General features: G+C 44.9%; 1 protein-coding gene across 4 annotated transcripts; it reads left to right on the top strand.

Moving 5' to 3' along the window:
- Positions 1–681: 681 nt before the first annotated feature.
- LOC144125620 (lanC-like protein 2) lies at positions 682–16,176 on the top strand. Of its 4 annotated transcripts, XM_077659161.1 has the most exons (10): positions 682–837; positions 1,166–1,245; positions 1,814–1,934; positions 3,225–3,432; positions 6,173–6,320; positions 7,304–7,444; positions 9,363–9,545; positions 13,207–13,383; positions 15,856–15,928; positions 15,987–16,176. In XM_077659161.1, exons 2-10 carry the CDS (start codon positions 1,168–1,170, stop codon positions 16,061–16,063), a joined length of 1,206 nt encoding a protein of 401 aa, XP_077515287.1. In that variant the 5' UTR covers positions 682–837; positions 1,166–1,167; the 3' UTR covers positions 16,064–16,176. The 4 variants fall into 4 exon arrangements, with proteins under 4 accessions (XP_077515287.1, XP_077515290.1, XP_077515288.1 ...); XM_077659162.1 differs by lacking the exon at positions 1,166–1,245 and having other exon boundaries at positions 698–837; XM_077659163.1 differs by lacking the exon at positions 1,814–1,934 and having other exon boundaries at positions 699–837.
- The last annotated feature ends 2,785 nt before the right edge of the window (positions 16,177–18,961 follow it).

Below are 18,961 nucleotides of genomic sequence, written 5' to 3'. Positions count from 1 at the left end.
AATGGTCGGTGCCGAAATGGTGCAGCTGCAGCCGCCATAGAAGCAGACGACGGCTTGCGCGACGATAGGTCCGTTCGATTCACCTGCACTCCCTGCACCAGTTCTGTAAAGTTCCGCAGCGGTGTCGTGGCGGTGCCGCGAGCGTGCAGCGCCAGTTCCAGCAGTTCAAGTGCTGCCTACTTCCAAAACGAATGGTCGAGTGCAGGCCTGGTCGTCTGCTAGCCTTGGCGTCGCCACCAAATTAAACACGTGCATGCAGCGCATTACACACGTTAATTGTTGCAACAACCGCTTAGCATGCAAGCCGGCGCACGCACACATCAGTCGCGTTCAGTAAAAGAACACACGTGCGTTTCGCTTAGCTGCCGCAAGGTTGCTTCGAGGCTGATACATGGCAACACTTCGCTGCGATGTCTGTTTGAAAATTCTTCACGCGGTTCGGAACGTTGGCGGCCGTTGATTTGGGCTCCACGCTGCTGGCTGCAAATTAGTGGCGATGCCAAGGCTAGCAGACGACCAGGCCTGCACTCAACCATTCGTTTTGGAAGTACGCAGCACATAAACTGCTGGAACTGGCGCTGCACGCTCGCGGCACCGCCACGACACCGCTGCGGAACTTTACAGAACTGGTGCAGGGAGTGCAAGCGGATCGAACGGACCTGGTGTAGCTAGGGTCTTTCCCATCAAAATAGCGGTGTTGGGCAGCGGGTTTAATTTCGACGTCAGAACTATATGTGTGTTGGTTTAGAAGCACCGGTACAGATAAATCACGGTTGCATTACCGGTGTTGTCTTACCTTTATTGGACTCTTTTGGACGCCTGTAGTGCATATCCGCGGTGGGTCGCTTATTTCTGAGTCTGAGCTGGTGAAAATGCGCATTAGCGCAATGTAATGGAACCTGTGGTAGTAAACGTCGGGTAGCTTGCGCTTGTGAGATCTTATTTTGCCGTTAATTAATGTGCCATGCTTTTTTGGCTGTGCAAAAGTAACTCCGTCTTTTACTTTAAATGCAGCTGCACGTAGGTGCATCCAGTAACCTCGTGACTTGAAACGATGAAGGTGTCTTTTGTCCGTAGCTGCTGTGCGCGCGGCGCGTTTTGGAAATTATGGTTTTTGACTGCAGCCTTTGTGCTAACATTTTCCGGCGCGTCTTTGGCTGTCTAGGTATGAGTGACCGGGCCTTTGAAAACGAATTCAGTGACTATCATCCCGAGAGGTCGGATGTAGTGCTTACCGATGGAAAGGTGCGTATAGCGGCAGAAATTAAGCGTTCTGCTTCCATCTTCTTGTGGAAGCGTGGTCTTGAGTGGGATGTGCGAGGCTTTTGGTGCGAATTAGCCACTTTCCATGCTCTGGGTTGCGCATTTTGCAAGGCGATGTTGTTTTCGTAATTATTTGCGTTCATGCAGTGTGCTAGCTGGCCAGTGGTCGGAGCACGCTGCGAACAGTGAACAGTTTCATATTGTTCGCGTTTCGTTCCTGTTCCTGAACCGATTCCTGACAACTGTTCCTGAGGGATCAGAATAGGGCAGCAGCAGCTGGACCATCAACTCTAGCTGCAGCGGGGCCATCGGTATGCGCTGATAGTCATACTGAGTGTGATATCTACGTGTGTGCCGCAATGCAAGCAGGATTTGCGCACTGCCGTTTCGCCCACTCTCATCATTGTTATCAATCTTATAGTTTCTCGTTTTATGATGCAATCCTCATCCAAAAAAAAAAAAAAACAACCAGCAGCTTGCCCATCTGCCCACTACAGGTTTGTGATGGCTAGAAAAATATACTGGCTGTCATTATTACAATTTATTTCAGTGGACGCAAGAGTTTAGAAAGGAAATCCAAAGACACCTGTCGGATCTTCTTCGTGAACTTGAGCGCAACCTCGCGAAGCGCACAGATTGGGCAGATTCCTCTGTCTACACAGGCACTACAGGTGCGTGCAGCACAGCATAATTTTGTCCACAAAACGTGATGAATACCAAGTTGTTTGCACTAAAGTCCAAGTAAAATTGAGCTGTGGAACCTGGTTACACGAGAAGCAGGGCTTCCTTCTCCAGGGACACAATTTGTGCTCATGGTCTGGATGCAGGGGGAACTCTAGGGAGGTTGTATCCCCTTTTGCGTTTTGTTTAGGCTTTCGTCTAGTAACTTGTGTACAGAGTACCGAACCACTTGAGTCCTCGTAGCTGCTTCTGTTTGTAATCTCGATCCTCCTCTGGCATTGTGCCAAAAGGGATGTGGAGGATTGGTCTCATTCTTGATCGATTTATGGATTACAGCTAGCTTCGAGGCAGCTAGGCACAACTTCGCATGCTTGCTGATGACAGTTAGTTTATATTTGACTGTATGGTAAAAGTCATCAACTAATAGCCTCTGTTGCCCATAAGATGCCCGAATGTTCAGTATCACTAGCATTTCAGTTAAAATAAAATTGGTCCATGGCAATGATCTTATCATGAAAAAAACAAGTTCACTTCTTCATGTAATTTCCAAGGAATTAAAAAGGGAGTGCTGTCTTTTGCTCACAATTTTTTGTTGTGCAGTTTCTATTCAGCTGCATTCGCCAGATATCATTGCTACTTTTAAACCTCTGCTTTCAGCACTAAAATAGCCTTTTACTACATTTAATGTCATGAACTATAGCTGTTTATGTGCATGTCATTGCTCTCTTTTAACTACAAAGTAAACTATGTACATATTGGTTAGCGTAATTAATTTCTTGTAGGGAATTGGGCTGTTGAGCTTGTGTTATACTTTACTTTCAAGGAGGTTGTACAAAACCCTAAAAAAAGAACAATTAATCCATGGCACATAAAAGAGTTATAAGTACTAGTTTGCTCTGGCACCATAGAGATTTCATTAAAATTTGACATTCGTTGTTTTGTGGGCATGTTTCAGTTTTTTCTTTCTTTCATACTGGTAGCTTATTTGCTCTGAATTATCTTAGTGCTGAATGGTGAGGATGAGTTGTGTGAGTTGCCTTACTTTTATAGTGTGGCTATGATAATAAACTGCATTTTAAAAAGTAATGGCACTGCTGGTTTTATCAAAGGGTTACATGGGAGGAAGAGTACATGTGCTTTTGCTTTCATTGCACTGTAGAATGGTTCCATTGCTACTGGTGTAGATACATGTTGTGAAGTCCATTTGTGAACTACAGAATGGTTTGCCTGTGATGGTGTTGTGATGGCTAAATGAAGACATCCATGCTATATGTGCGCAGGTGTGGCGCTTATGTACATGCGCTTGTCTGATGTGCTGCAAGATTCCTCATACTTGAACCGAGCTCTGCCATTTGTGGAAAGGCAGCTTGGTAACCTCAAGGATCGTCGCTATTCCTTCCTGTGTGGCGACCCGGGGCCCCTGGCCATCGGAGCTGATGTCTACAATCGCCTTGGGAGGTCCCAGGACTCTCACAATTTGGTCAAAAGGTAGTATGTGTCTTGCTCGCTTGATAGCAGTGCAGCTGAACATGAATCATGGCCTCTTCTTGCAGTGTGCTAAGTGGGTTATTTTCCACTGCATATTAGGTCAAAGCTTCCTAAGCAGTAAGTGCGGTGTCTCAAAAAGCATGCTTCTGCATTTGTGCTCTCTCTTTAGGGAAATGAGTGAATGCTGCAGCAGGAGTTGTAAGGTGGTGTTCTCAAACTTTTTGCTTCAGCGACCGTGCTATGCCAGCAACCCTGTCATTGGCTACTTTCACCTGTAGCACTTTCAGTTGGCCAGGTGGACTGGGCTGCTCCATCACTGAATGCGAACATTGCAGAAACCCTGGCAGCAGGTGCTGACTTTTAGAGAAGCCCCTTCCACAAGTTGATGCTGCCAGGTCTTGAAACAGCTGTCCATCAGTCTGTCCAGATGCATAAATTGTCATGTGTGATATGACAGCATTCTTAGGCGACCAGCGTTCAGCTGTAGTGCCATGCAAGATACATGACCCTGCCTTGTGCAGAACACTTTTGTCATGAATGCATGTTCTCACAAATAAAGCGCAATTAGGATAATAAAGGGTATGGCTGCACGAATAGAACAGGGCAGGAGACATAGAAATGATGTGTCGTGTCTCCTGTCCTGTCTTAGTCACATAGTCACAAACAAAGGGCAATCAGAATAATAAAGGGTATGACTGTACGAACACAACAGGGCAGGAGACATAGAAACAATGTATCGTGTCTCCTGTCCTGTCTTGGTCACATAGTCCAGCCTTTTATTGAAATTAACCAACTAGCCGGCAAGAACATTCTACAATCGGAATAAGAATTGAGAAATTTTTGGCATGTTGGGGAAGCCCAGCAAGACTACTACTTTACTATTTTACTAGTTGCTTAATTCCCTTTCAATACTGCCCTCACTGGTACCTTCCTCAACTTTAAGTTAACCAAGCAAATAAGTAAATGCTTTTTCCACCGATGAGTCCTGAGAATGAAGTAAATGTGAAAATTGCAGCATTTATGTCGCTTTTCAGTCATCGCTGCTGTCAGCATTCCGCTGTGTTGCCAGCATGTGCAGATGCCTGCTAAGCAGTGTGTTCTTTTAATTTGAGGTCTTCTCCTTTTATTTTCAAGTGACAGAGAAAGAAGCATTTCAATCAGATTCATCTTCACACATAAAGGCAATGCTGCTTACGAGGTGCAGGTAATAATGCCCCTAACTTTCTGCTGCGGAAAATTTTAGATTCTGCGAACTGAGAATAAAGAAAATGCAACATCCCGCGGAAAACATTAAAGAATGCTTCAGAATGCACCTTGTGTTATATTTGGAACCATGGTTTGCATATAGGGTGATTTCTTTTATTCCAAACTCTCAATGTTTTTAAAGCGACCCTCGTGACCAGGCTTTAGGGCTTAGGAGAAGCCAGCTTTTCAGTGATCATTGGGTAAAGCATGCAACAGTAAGATGCAAAGAATATGGCTCTAGATGTTTAAAGAAGGCAGTACTAGTCGTTGAAAAAAGAAGGCACTGAAAGAGTTGAGTGGAGTAGGGAAAGCGAAGAAGGGCAAGCGGGTGCAGGACTGGGCCAAGTAGTGGCAGCGCTGAGGCGATGGTGACTTGCTGCGTGGATTAATGTATTGGAGGTATTGTTTTGCTAGTTTGTGGCAAACGCATCTTAAGTGTTGTCTTTTAAATATCTTCGACGCATCCATTTATTTCATATTTAGCATGCCTCTGCGTTTCTTCTGGGCGGAACCCTCAGCTATGGTTCAATTCAATTTATTTTACCAGAAATTTGGAAGGATACCAGGGCTAAAAGCTGTGAATCACAGCTTGACATGGCCCAGAAAACCTCTACAAGCCAGTGATGACATAGTTGCTAACAATAGTTAAGAGAAATAATGGAGAGATTGAGAATAGCAGATACTGTACAATAATAACTTTGCGTAGTTTTCAAAACACAAACAAGCTTAGTTTCCAGATGTTATCAGAATAATACAAGAAATACGTCATACATACTTATTTAAATAAAACTGTAGATTTGTAGATGTTGGCCTGAACAGTTTGAGATTGTGTTTGAATTGTAATAATGTTTGCTTTAAAATTTTCCTGAGGTCTCGAACTCCCCCCCCCCCCCCCCCCCCCCCTCGCATCATATTTGCACAAATAAGGTAAATTAGTCATTTTCCCGTTGTTCTCTCGTTCTTACTAATGTCCATAACAGCAGTAGTATAAAAAAATGAGACTATGGCTGTTAACACACAATTCGCGAAAAAGCGTAAGAGCCAATGCAAGGAGTGATTCAAAGGCATCGTGAAATGATCAAATTACAAAGAAGTTAAGGTGTGGTTTGAAGCATGAGCACCATTCATTTGTTGTGCAGCTATGCTGAGACATCTAATGAGCAAATATTTGCTAACAAGTTGCAGATATGGCTCATCTGCAGCTTTGGGTGGGTTTGAGGTTTTGGTATTACAGTGGCAAAACTTAAGGCTTGTGTGAGTACTTTTTTTGCGCAGTGTTGCAGAAAACATAATGTTTGGGAATGGTTTTTGTTTTAGCGTGATACCATGCGAAATGTCATGCCACACTAAAGTGAAAATGCCATTGAAGGTGATTTCTTGAAATTGTGGCTGTGGCCATAACTGCTTATGACAGGTTATCTCTTTGCTGATCGTTTGAAAAGGCCATGCTTATGGGCTGTGATTGACTATCTGCTTATGACTGCTGCTTTTGCAGGCTGCTGAGCCTGAGCAAATACGTGGTGCCTGCCTCAGCTGACATCCCAGATGAGTTGCTGTATGGGCGAGTGGGCTACCTCTTTGCACTGCTGTATGTCCGCAAGCATGTGTCACCCACAGCTGTTGATGATAGCATCTTAAGGAGCGTGAGTCACCGTTTTTAATGTCTATGCCCAGAGTGGGGCGTTATAAGTCAGTTTTTATCCACTGGTCTTCCAGTCTTACCTTTGCTTTGCGCATGTCATGGATGCTGACTGGGATGCACAAATTGCTGAGGTTCTTTTAGGGCCAGCACCGACAACAGAAATGCATTGTGTGGTGCAAGTGTCAGAGGCATAGATGGATTTGCCTGGATGGAATTGATAGATTTTGACTTGTGTCCAAACTTGATGGGGGTGGCAGAAATATCAATCAAATTACTGCAGTCGTTGCTCCCCATCTTTAAGCCAGCTGTGTGCAAACATTTGCTTCTCTAAGCAAGGGCTTACCTGTCAAGGAGACAGTTTGTGATATTGGTACTATTTGTGTTGCACCTGCTTATTGCTGGTGAATTTGTCGCCCGAAGAGGATGTTGCTACTTGATTTTCAGTAGAGGTGTTATATCAAGCTGGATGCACAAACCTTTGAATTATGTTAAACATTGCAATAAATATGATTTTGTTCCGTGTCGTCCAAACAAATGACTGCAAGACCAGTGACCATCAATACCAACAACAGAATCCATTTCTTGCTTTTTCTTTCGTCACCCGAGAGCTTGGAGATGTGCATGCAAAGAGGGAAAGTTGGAAGGAAATATGTAGGAAGGAAAAGCTGTAAGGAATAATGAAGGCTACTATTGCTGCTCTTGGATTGTGCCTTTACGGGCTGTGAACACTTTTGAGCACTGTAGGCGCGGCAAACAATTACTGCCATCACTTGCAGCACACAGAGCTCCAACGTTTAGTCGAAAGTGACCTTCTTTGTAAGCTTCTGAACCCACTACATAGTCAGTTGATGGAATCTGGTAACGTCTGTAGGAGGAGAAGCACTCCCTTTGAAGTGCATGCTGATGCTGGTTTGTTTCCAGAGAAAAGCTGCTGAGTGGCTAGACGCTGCATATTGAGATGACGTGCACTCTGTTTTTGCACAGGTTGTGGAGGCTGTGCTCTCATCTGGGCAGCAGCTGTCTGCTGACGAAAAAAGTCGCAGCCCGCTCATGTACCAGTGGCATGGCTCCTTCTACCTAGGTGCTGCCCATGGTCTCGCGGGAATCTTCTACATGCTGCTGCAGGTAGGTTGCCCAGCCTTTTGCAACAACTGCTGCTAGCTTTGGCTGCTGCTTGCAAGTCCAATGCAGTGAGCTGAACTGGTTTGCTCTATTTACAGCACTTCATTACAGCGTAAAAGAGAGCTGTGCAGGAATCTTTTCGCTCTTGCAGCAAAGAAAGCTGTCATGCATAGTATTACTGGAGGTAACAAAAAACAGTTGCTGTAGTTAAGCTAGCGATGACATAATGCTCAGCTTTGCTTGTTTTGTACTACAGATATGTGAGAAGCAGAGAAAAGCAGCAATTTGTGAAAAATGAGCAAAATCTTTGTAAACAAGGTTATGACGAATTAACACGAGCAAAGCGTTTTCTCCATCGGCAATGTCAAAGTGTGGAATTCCATGTTTCTGAAGATTGTTGACACGGATCTTCGTGTAAGGCTTAGATATAGCATTTCTATTCATATACAATACATGTAGAGCACAGAAATGCTCTCATTAGCAACAGCTGCACAGATTTTGATGTTTTTTGGACATAAAATAAAATGATAGAATGTAGTGTCTGTTGGAAGTTAACTTCAATTTAGCCTTGCAATTCTGCATAAATGACAGTGTCCAATGGAAAAAGTGGCAGTTTTGGATAGACAAAAATGACCAAAATTTCTGAATTTATAATGTTATATTCTTTTGTGTAATGACTCGTAAGCATTGCAACAAAGCCAAGTATTAAAAGCTTGTAAACTACCTTTGTGAGTACTTTAAAGTAGATTGAAAAAAATGTCTTTAGTAAAAAGGGGGGAGGGGGCCAATTAAAATTTCACTTTTGTATGTACCTCGAATGCATCAGTTTTGGTGTTCATTTTTATTGATTTGACCTTCGTGGATCTGTGGTAACTTATTTATACAGTACCCGTACAGGAATTATTGTAGGTGTTGGAGGGAGGCAAGAAACAGCATTAGGTCACACATAACTGATATTTGAAATACTCACTGCCAGAATAACCAGCAGTTATAAGATGTCATTGGTGCTTGAACATGCATGAGACAAAGCATGCTATGGAAAGCGTCTTTGTATTTCATTGCCATTTTGAGGCTAAATATGGGCGAAAGAATAAATTTACAGCATCAAATTCTGCTGTAGCATCTGTTGCGCTCGAAGACATGAAGGTCATATCGTCTGCAGAATCCTCGATGCTGTCATCACTGCCAATTGCAGAGCTGGTCATGGTGTGCACCATGTTGTTTTTAAAGGGCCCCACGGGCCTTATTGCATTGTCAGCATTCACAAAACCATCCAGAGAGGTCTTTCTCGCAATGCTTTATTGGCCACTGTCACTTCTATCACGTTCCACGTTTAGCTGAGTGGCACTTTCAGCCTTTGGTGTTCACTCAGTCGTCTTTGACAAAGTGGTAAAATGCAATAGCAGAGTACATGATGCTTTTAGTGACTGCAGGGCACAGCCATGCATTGTGGCCAAGACTCTCTACCTCTGCTTCCTTGTTTTTCTTTCAATTTTTTTTTCTCTGCACAAAAATAAAAATAAATTGAGGCTGCTGCTGCTGCTATGAGGGCTTTTGTTCTCTGCCACCTCTGCATTTGCCATGAACTATTTACCTTTCTGTGCCTGTGCAGATTAAGCATGAGATTAATTGAAAGGTTGCTGTTAGTAGCACCCCTCTTTTTGCTGTTCTTTTTTTCTCTCCAGCTGTCATTTACTGTAAACATTTGCTCCCAAGGTACCTCAGCTGCATCAGCAAGCATTTGGCTACTAAAGTGTCACATTAATGGCTGTAGTTTGTGCTGTTTCAGGGCCATTCAATATGGTGGCATGTTAATACAATAATTAAAAATAAGGTTTTCTAGCCTGAGCCACTGGAGTACAATAGACTGTTTCAGGGCCAGTACATGTACAAAGTTATGTGCCTTTTCCTTGGACACCAGGTGCGGCACGTACTCAGTGAGGCTGAGCTGAGCCGGCTTGTGAGGCCAAGCATAGATTGGCTGGCTTCGCTGCAGTACCCATCTGGAAACTACCCTTCTTCAATAGGAAGCAGCACTGACAAGCTGGTGCACTGGTGCCACGGGGCCCCTGGCACTATTCACCTGCTGCTGCTGGCACACTTGGTGGGTGTTCCCTTTGTCTCATGCTCCTTTTCCACCCACTGATAGTATCTGTGTCAAGTCTGTGGAGCCACCATTGAAGGCGGAAAAAAATCTTATCCGTCTTTAGGAGACTCGTCCCCATAGAGTCTCATCCCCATAGTCTCATTTTGTACACATGGATGCTGGATGTGATGTGAGGGGTGTTGTTCAGTGCACTATGAGCCTGACTCATATCATGTGTGGCTGTTTCAAGGAGACAAGGTCCGTGTCGCTCAAAAAGCGTGAGAGCGCTCGCGTTGCCTTTACAGTTCTAAAACTATCTGGCCAAGCGCCGAGGATCAAATCCTCAGAGAGGAGCGATGTGTCCATAGGCTTCAGAGCAGATGCGAGTATGAGTCTTTCACGTGACTCCTCCCATCATCATCGTCCCCCATTGTGACCTTCTTTTATCTCCTCTTCCCGTCCCCCAGAGCAGAGTAGCAGGCCGGATATTTATTTTTCAGGCCAACCTCTCTGCCTTTTCCTATCAATAAACCCTCTCTCTCTCTCTCTCTTGTTTCAAGGAGGAATCTCCCATCAACCCAATAGCACTGGGGCGTGGTGGTGGTGGTGGTGGTAAAACTTTATTTAATGCACTGGGGTGGGTTTTAGAACAGAGTGGAGGGTTTCACCACTCCCGTGCCTGGGTGGTAGTCCTCATTCCGGGACACCATTGGCGGTAGCCGCTGCCCGCGCTCTTTGGACCAGAGGCATCTGGGACTCTAGGTCCAAGCAGCCGGACAAGGTCGCCTCCCAGCCCTCTCTTGTTGGCTGATTTACTCTTTATTTACGGATTTTTCTGGCAAGCCTATACGATATGATATGCGTCTGCCCACATCTCACAAAATTTACAGTTCCCCGAAAAAGTTGGGTCTATGTGTTTTAGAATCGCAGGGCTTAGAAACGACCCCGTTTGCAGCAGCCTTCTGAGGTGTCGTTCCTCAATTCTATTCAGGCCCTTGGCGGGCTCTGGGAATGTCTGCCTACTGAGGAGCAGATATGTTGTAATGTCCGCATATGTGGTAAGCGGATTCGGTACAGGAGTCCCGACAGAGTCTGGGAATTCAGGGGAACTCCGGGGGAGAGACGCTCAGGCGGCTGTGTGAGCAGCCTCATTCCCTTCTATTCCCTGGTGTCCGGGCACCCATACCAATTGTTTTGTTCCCTGCATTGAGCTATGCTGCGCGTTTGCTAAAATTTTGCTGGCAAGCGGCGCTATTCTTCCTCTTATATAATTTCGACAGGCGTATCGAGAATCATAAATTATATGCGTTGCGTCGGAGTGAGCGGCTGCCATAACTATCGCCACTTTCTCGGCTAACGCAGCTTTACTAGTTTTCACCGAGAGTCCAACCACCTGCTTTCCCTCGTGTATAACCGGTGCAGGTTAGCATTGGGGCAGAGAATTTTTTTCTTTAAGGACATTTGCTTAGGGCATTTCTGAGTTCTTATGGACTATGTTTCCCAGCTGAAATTTTCACTTTTCAGCCAAATAATTCACAGCTTGGTTATGTTCACTTGGCGTCTTGAGTTTCAGTGAACACACTTTTGTGTTGCACTGCAAACAGCTACTTATAATTGTGTACTGCATATATATTGCATATCGAGCCATCTGCGTTACTTTTTTTTTTATTTATTCAACATGTATATGTGTTACTTTGTATGTAGTGTGTGCTTATCTTTATTGTAAGCAGTGCTGTTATGTACAAGCATTTTTTTCTCATGCTGTTGTTTTTGTTGTATGTGAGAGAGAGATTGCCATTATCACTGTCAGGAAGACAGGTTTTTGCAAGGCCTGATTTATGGGCGACTTTCGGTGGGGAATCCTATTTGTGCAGTGAATTTCTTGGACTCTCTTGTTTAAAAAAAAAAAGATATTTCTAATCGTTTTTTCATCAAAAATTTTTTGCTCTGGTAGAGCGCCCCTGCTGCTCTTGCATAAAACTGCCATTTTTCTCTAGCTTCTTTTAATTTGTGAGTGAGGACAAACAAGCCTTGGCGCTAAGTTTATCCTCATATATTTCATGAGTTTCAAATGTCAGACGAGTCATTATTGACAGAGTGTGAGGTTAAATTTAAGGCATGAATAGCTTTCTGCAGCATGGAAGTATGAAATTTTAAGCCACAGCAGTCAACATGTTATTGCCTCAAGATGTGTTATGCGCCTCACGGGCAAGTCATACTTTATACTCCAGCTATGCAGTTGAGACGCTTTGCAAAAATCAGTGCACAACAGGGCTTGACACAGATCAAAACACACTGGACAGTGCTATCCAGTTTTGTGTCATACACAGGGCAATCCAAAAGTCACAGAAAAGATAAAAATTCAACAGTTCTTAAAGTAGAAGTGGTAGCGTAAAGCAGTTTTTCGCAAAAAATGCATAGAAAGACAGGATTTTTATTAAAAATTGCCGAGAGCACTTAAGCTCCGCCTGAAGGATATGATGCGATAGCTTAATCGGGTTATGCCCGTATATACTGAATTGGTCTGCCTCTACTTTACATTCCTAGATCCCTGGAAGTCTTCATGCCACTCCTGGCACAATGGTGTAGCGGTTAAGCGATACGGCACTGACCTGCGATGGCAGGTGCTGCCACCGATGGGCCTTGTGCTACCCAGATTGCTCTTCCTGACCGGCCAGTCATTAATTTAACTGCCACCTGCCACGGTGGGTAGTTCTCTCACAATCCAATGGGTACGTTGTGATGACGCTGCAATGTCACATGACCTAGGTGGCTCATCTGCCTCCTAGATTGCTTCTTTGGGGATTTTTGATGGGTTTTTTGTTCACGGTCAACGACGCAGGCGACACCGGATTTTCTGCGACATGAGCTCCTTGACACTATTGCATTAATAACGAAAAATTTTATTGTCACATTTGTCACCAACAGGTGGCACAATATGCCACTGCACGAACTACTGACGGAACTAAAGCGCCACCTTTCTGTCACATATAAATAATCTGCAGCACAGTTGTTAGGTATTAAAAACTTTCCCAGATTTTTCTAAGCATTTATATGAAAACTGCATCAGGCTGGTGTCAGTAGTTATTGAGGTATTGAGGCATTTTCTGTTTCATTTTTTGTTTCGTACTGTTGTGCACTGCCTTCCGTCTTTCCACTGGGCATTGTCATTAACTAGGCTTCGGTCCTGTTACATTTGATATGCAGTGGATGACAAGACAAATGGCCTTCAACAATAGAACAAAGGAAGTGCAGCAAGGCACATTAGCGGCTGACTGCACTAAGTGTGCCTGTTTGCTTGGGCTTCAATATAGCGCGGTTACCATGTCAACGCTGTGCTATATCTAGCGATAGTTTTGTAGTGTTGCAGCCGCTCCTCGTTGGTGGAATAAGGGCTCTTGATCGTCGTTTAAACCTAATGCACTGAATTTAGTAGGGGTCACTGTTATTCATCAATCCTCTTCAAATTCCTTCTGTGCCAAGAAAACAGCGGAAAACCACGGTCATTGTTATGCCGGCATAGAACAGTAGCGGGAGTGCCACCACAAGGACAGCTTTTTGCTGAATTGTTCGTGTTAAGCAACAGCTTAGACGGTGTAATTTTTTTGTTTGTATGTACTACAACTTTTTGGCCTAAAGATTTTTTTTCTGTGCCTTTTTATGCTGTGTGTGCTGGCAGGTGTTCAAGGAGCCCCACTACCTACAGCTGGCCAAGAAGTGCGCAGAGGTGATCTGGCATCGTGGCATCCTCAAGAAGGGCTATGGCATTTGCCACGGCACAGCTGGCAATGGCTATGCATTCTTGCGTATGTACCAGGTCACACGGGACTGCAAGTACCTGCACCGAGCAGCCAAGGTGAAGTTGCTGCACTTTGGCGTACTCATCAGTATTGTAGCTTGAAGCCTGTGTAGGAACCAGCCCCATCTCTCGCTCTATGCAGTAAGAAATGTGCCGACTTAAAAGGCCGCCTTCTGCAGTCAAGCTCCTTCCCAATAGTGCGCACTTGCCACCGCAAAAAAAAAAAAAAAAGCTGTTGCATATTGGGCCCAGCGCCGTCAACAGTGCAGTGGAATTGACATTCGTGCTCTCCCTGCCTATCATTCGAAGTTTGTATAGAAACAGTCAATCTACGAGTCGGATGTCTGTGCCTTGTAAGCTGTACTATCTCATTTTCAGACTCAATTCAATGGAACTCAGACTCAATTACCGCTGTGGCGTCGAATTTCGATGGAGGCAAAATTCTAGAGGCCTGTGTACTGTGTGATGTCAGTGCACGTTAAAGAACCCCAAGTGGTCGAAATTTTCGGAGCCCTTCACCGCGGCATTCTTCATAGCTTGAGTCGCTTTTGGATGTTAAACCCTCATAAACCAAACAACTCAATTAACCATCCTGAATTAATAATAATAAGGCCCTTCCAAAGTGAGCTAAAAGTAGCTGCTAGTCTCTATATGGCACCTGATTTCAGCTGCTTGGAGTGTCAAAATTGATTTTTAAATGCTGTTTTTTAACCGAAACCAGAATGTATAACAGTTTCCTTAAAACTCTTTCGGTGTGCAGCAATTGTATAACAGCTGGTTTTACTTATGAATAAAGGGCCCCAATTGTGTCAAATCCAATTGCTTTGAACGCTCTTACATGTGCAACCTGCAGAATGCTGGTGTCTTTTCATTGAAAATCCTCTAATTATAGCAGTTTTTGTAAGATGTTCGAGGAGCGCAAACACTACATTTTGGTTGTATGTTTTCTTCTTTGTAAAAATGTGCCTAAGTGGTTCATCTTATATAAGTGGATTATCATGTGGTATATTTGCCTGTGACGAGTAAATTTATAACTGAATTTTCCTCTCGTTTCTTTTTTTTTTTCAGTTTTGGTTTCAACGGCCAAATGATGGCTGTGGCCAAAGTTCAGTAACGTCACATGAGGCATAAAAAGACTGCTATAGTATTGCTGTTTCTCCATTCATTGTCATCCTCGCTTTCGAGACTGACTAGCTTGAGCATTGCAGTGAATTAAAATGGTGAAGCAGCTTCAAAGACATGAAAGGTGCCTTTTTCATGGATAAACTGTAGTGTGGTACCTGCAATTAGAAGTTGTATGTATTAAAATGATGAAGCAGCCTCAAAGACATGAAAGGTGTCTTTTTTCATGGGGAAACTGTGCTGTGGTTCCTGCAGTTCGAAGTTGTACTATGCCTATGAAGACCATGGCTCCTATCTGCAGTAGGATGACTAGACAGTGAATATTAACTTTGAATTGAGATCATACAATTATGTAATATCGGAGGTAGTTTTTATGCTCTGGAATAAGCACACATGAAGCCCACTGAAGGGACACTAGACACCTTTACCCTTACTTTTTGCCAGTTAGAGGAAGAAAACTCATTTTACCTCTGTCTTGTCTTATCTACAAACTGTTATCTTGCACACTGCTGGCTTTAACTGTAGCACGCATTATGTAGTAACAGGCCTCAAATAAGCTGCAGCCTAGTAGGAGGCATATTTTTTCATTGTTCAGGACAAAAAATTAGTCACTTAGCGTTAGAGTAAAACAAGCGATCAGCGCTAGCTGGCTCGTGATTGGTTTGGTGTTATGGAGGTTTAACGTCCCAAAGCGACTCAGGCTATGAGGGACGCCGTAGTGAAGGGCTCTGGAAATTTCGACCACCTGGGGTTCTTTAACGTGCGCTGACATCGCACAGTACACGGGCCTCTAAAATTTCGCCTCCATCGAAATTCGACCGCCGCGGCCAGGATCGAACCCGCGCCATAACCACTCAGCCACCGCGGCGGCCAGCTAGCTCGTGAGATGACTCACAAAGAGCCTCAGTAACCTATGAATAAGCAGATTCGTGGCTGACGGTAAGTTTACCCTTCATCATGGGTCGGATTAGGGTTTGATTTGATTTCGATTGCCCATGTTGGCCTTTGCCAGAGGGTGAAGACTGGGGTAGAGCGGGCGGCTCGAGGGCGATCTTATTGCTCTGCTGGGGGGCATGCAGACCGGACGAAGACGCGAAGCTAGGGGAATTAGGCTTAGTACTGCTAGCACTGTAAAGCAAGACAAAGACATGCTATTCTTATTGTCCGATTACACTGTACCATCAGTGTGCAGCTGTAATGACTAATTGGCCTTATTATAGTTTGCAAGCTGCAGTAGTTGTCCATTACTTGTGAAAGCAAATGTTGTGACCTTTTAATGAATTGATGTCTGGCTGGTGACCTTAGTGACCTTTATTTGGTACTTTGTTGCGCTGGTATTTTAGCTGCAAAACGTTCTAACTATGCATTGTATTGTAACTTGTAACCTTAAGTATGTGTCCAATGCAGTTCTGCGAATGGTGTTTCGACTATGGGCAGCACCAATGCCACATCGCAGACAGACCTTTCTCCCTCTTTGAAGGTGAGGTCCTGTCCCAAGTCACGCCAGGTTATGAGTGACACATGTTCTTTCCTAACAGGCATGGCAGGCACCATCTACTTCATGGCTGACATGTTGGAGCCTGACAAATCTGCCTTCCCTGCATTCCAGCTGTGACATTCTGACTCTCCTGTTGTGCACCATCAGCTGTGGCTCCTCAGCTTTTCTTCATCCCCCTCTGTACTCATGTTTCTCTGTAAAGGTTTTCCAAATAAAAAATCTTGCAGGTTTTGGCTTTTTTTTTTTATTAAAATGAAAGCTGAAGCTGCCTTTTAGAATGAACTGATCATAAGCCTTATGACCTATCTATTTGAACTAGGGCTGTGCAAATATTGAAATTTTCTAATATGGTTCAAAAACGAATAAGAAATAATGTCTTCAAGCATCAAATATGTGTTCACCATGAAAAAAGATTTCAGGAAAAATGTGTAGATAAATCCTTTATTATTTTCGAAATAGTACATGATCTTTGCAACTGCAAACACAAACCTATAATCACTCAGCGGCGGCATGCAAAAAAATAAACCTGTACTGTGGTCACATAAAGTGACAATGAAATGCATGACTATCAAATAACATGATGGGCAGCAAAACCTCGGCTCGGTCCAAACGAACGGATAACATGGCCCAATTGTGGTAAGGTCGGGATAATAAATTTCCCTTTCCCCCTTGAAGAAAAAAAAAAACGAGAATACGGTAAAGCTTTTAGAAGGCCCTTCATATAGACAGCAAAAAGCCTGTGACGGGCGCGCAGTTTCGGCGTGCTGGAAAAACAACGCGGACATAAGCGAAGGGAACGTACTTTGGCGTCGGAACAGCGAGACTGCTAAAGAAATGGCCATCGTAATCACGTAATCCACTACAATCCGACTTAATCCACCCTGCTGGGACTTAATGCAATGTAACCCACTCTTAATCTACCAAAAATTACCCTAATTCAACTTAATCAACTGTTCATCGCAATCTGCCCGAATCCATTGTTATCCAGCAACCCTACGTAATCCACGCTTAATCCGTCGGAAACCAACTTCCACTCGGACCGTCTGGCGTGGATGCCCTTTTTTGTACCATCTCTGTACTCGTCCTGTTGAAGCCCCAGAGTAACTCGTCGCCCTGCAAGCTTGGATGACCGCCGCAGCTCGGGTAAACTCGGAGGAGCGTCGCGCCAACCGTGGCCAGGTGGAGAAAGGGTGTGATTAAGGGTGAGAAGTTTAGTGTACATGAATGCAGGTACGCCAGAAAGGAAGGATATCCGCCTGCAGAACATATATGCAAGGCAGCAAACGGTATATATCATGAACACGATCGGCTTAGTCTGGACGGACGCCCTGTTCCGAAAGTTGAAACACACTGGATCCTGGGCCTTCGCATCCAGAACAACGGCCGGAACACTTTCACAATCAGTAAAATCAAGCGGGTAACGGAAGCGCTCTCACACCTCATCCGTAGTTTCCGGCCATGAGTCACTTCCTCTACAGTCCCATACCTCCGATTCCGACCAGAAGAAATCGCCACCGCAGATGCTATGCTCCGCAATGCTGACAAGGTGGCTCTACACCTTCCCTCTAGCACCCATACCACTAAACTTCTCCAACTTGGCCTCCACGACACTACACACGAACTCATAGATTCCCACAGACAAGCACAATACACTCGCCTAGCTCAATTTTGCACAAAACGTCACATCCTTGACACCCTCCAAATTCGCATACCAGCAGCCGACCGCACACTACTGCTAGTCTCCCGCCCCATACACGTACGTGAGCAGCTGGGCTGGGATCGCCTCCTCGTCCTCCCATCACCTCTCCTCCCCACTAACCGTCTCCGCGCTCGACGCAGAATACAAAGAACAGATCGACGTGCTCCGGGCACAGAGTGAGCTTTTGCTCAACAAAATTCAAAATTTATAGTCAAAATTGGCGTCCGCCGCTCCGAGCCCGCAGAACTCGAACGCAATGGAGAGCGACGCGGAGCTCTCGCCTGCCCTCGTGACAGCCATCTCCGCGATGGAGGAACGCTTAACCTCTAAATTGCGATCTATGATCGAGACAGCCACGGACCAGATCTTCGCCAAGGTCACAACTGCCGTACACACGGTGGTCTCAAAACACATCTCGGACAACCCCCGCCTCCTCCGTCGAACGGGGCCCGTTAGGAACGTATCCCGTCCTTCAATATTCGACCGTCTGATCATTGATTCGGACAATGAGGACAGCTGCCCCGCTCCTTCCGTCACGTACCCCTTGATGGCGCAAGTAGCAGGATCTGGGGCAGCCACTCCCTCCTATCATCATCATCATCATCAGCCCTACTACACCCACTGCAGGGCAAAGGCCTCTCCCATGTCTCTCCAATTAACCCTATCCTTTGCCAGCTGCATCCACCCTTTGCCTGCAAACTTCTTAATCTCATCCGCCCATCTAACCTTCTGCCGCCCCCTGCTACGCTTACTTTCTCTTGGAACCCACTCCGTTACCCTTAAAGACCAGCGGTTATCTTGCCTTCGCATTACATGCCCTGCCCAAGCCCATTTCTTTCTCTTGATTTCGACTAGGATGTCATTAACCCATGTTTGTTCCCTCACCCACTCTGCCCGCTTCCGATCTCTTAACGTTACACCTACCATTTTTCTTTCCATGGCTCGCTGCGTTGTCCTTAACTTAAGCTGAACTCTTTTCGTTAGCCTCCACGTTTCTGCCCCGTAGGTGAGTACCGGTAAGATTATGCTGTTGTACACTTTCCTCTTGAGGGAAATTGGTAAACTTCCACTCATGATCTGCGAGAATTTGCCATATGTGCTCCACCCCATTCTTATCCTTCTAGTTATCTCCCTCTCATGATCCGGATCAGCTGTCACTACCTGCCCTAAGTAGACGTATTCCGTCACCATTTCTAGGCTCTCGCTGCCAATTGTGAACTGTTGTTCTCTTGCTAGGCTGTTGAACATTACCTTGGTTTTCTGCATGTTAATTTTTAGACCCATCGATCTGCTCTGCCTGTCTAACTCGTTGATCA

Source organism: Amblyomma americanum, chromosome 3 (genome assembly GCF_052857255.1).
Source record: "Amblyomma americanum isolate KBUSLIRL-KWMA chromosome 3, ASM5285725v1, whole genome shotgun sequence".
Lineage (NCBI taxonomy): Eukaryota > Metazoa > Arthropoda > Arachnida > Ixodida > Ixodidae > Amblyomma > Amblyomma americanum.
Note: the sequence above shows the minus strand (reverse complement) of the source record. Positions and strands in the feature narration are given on the sequence as shown.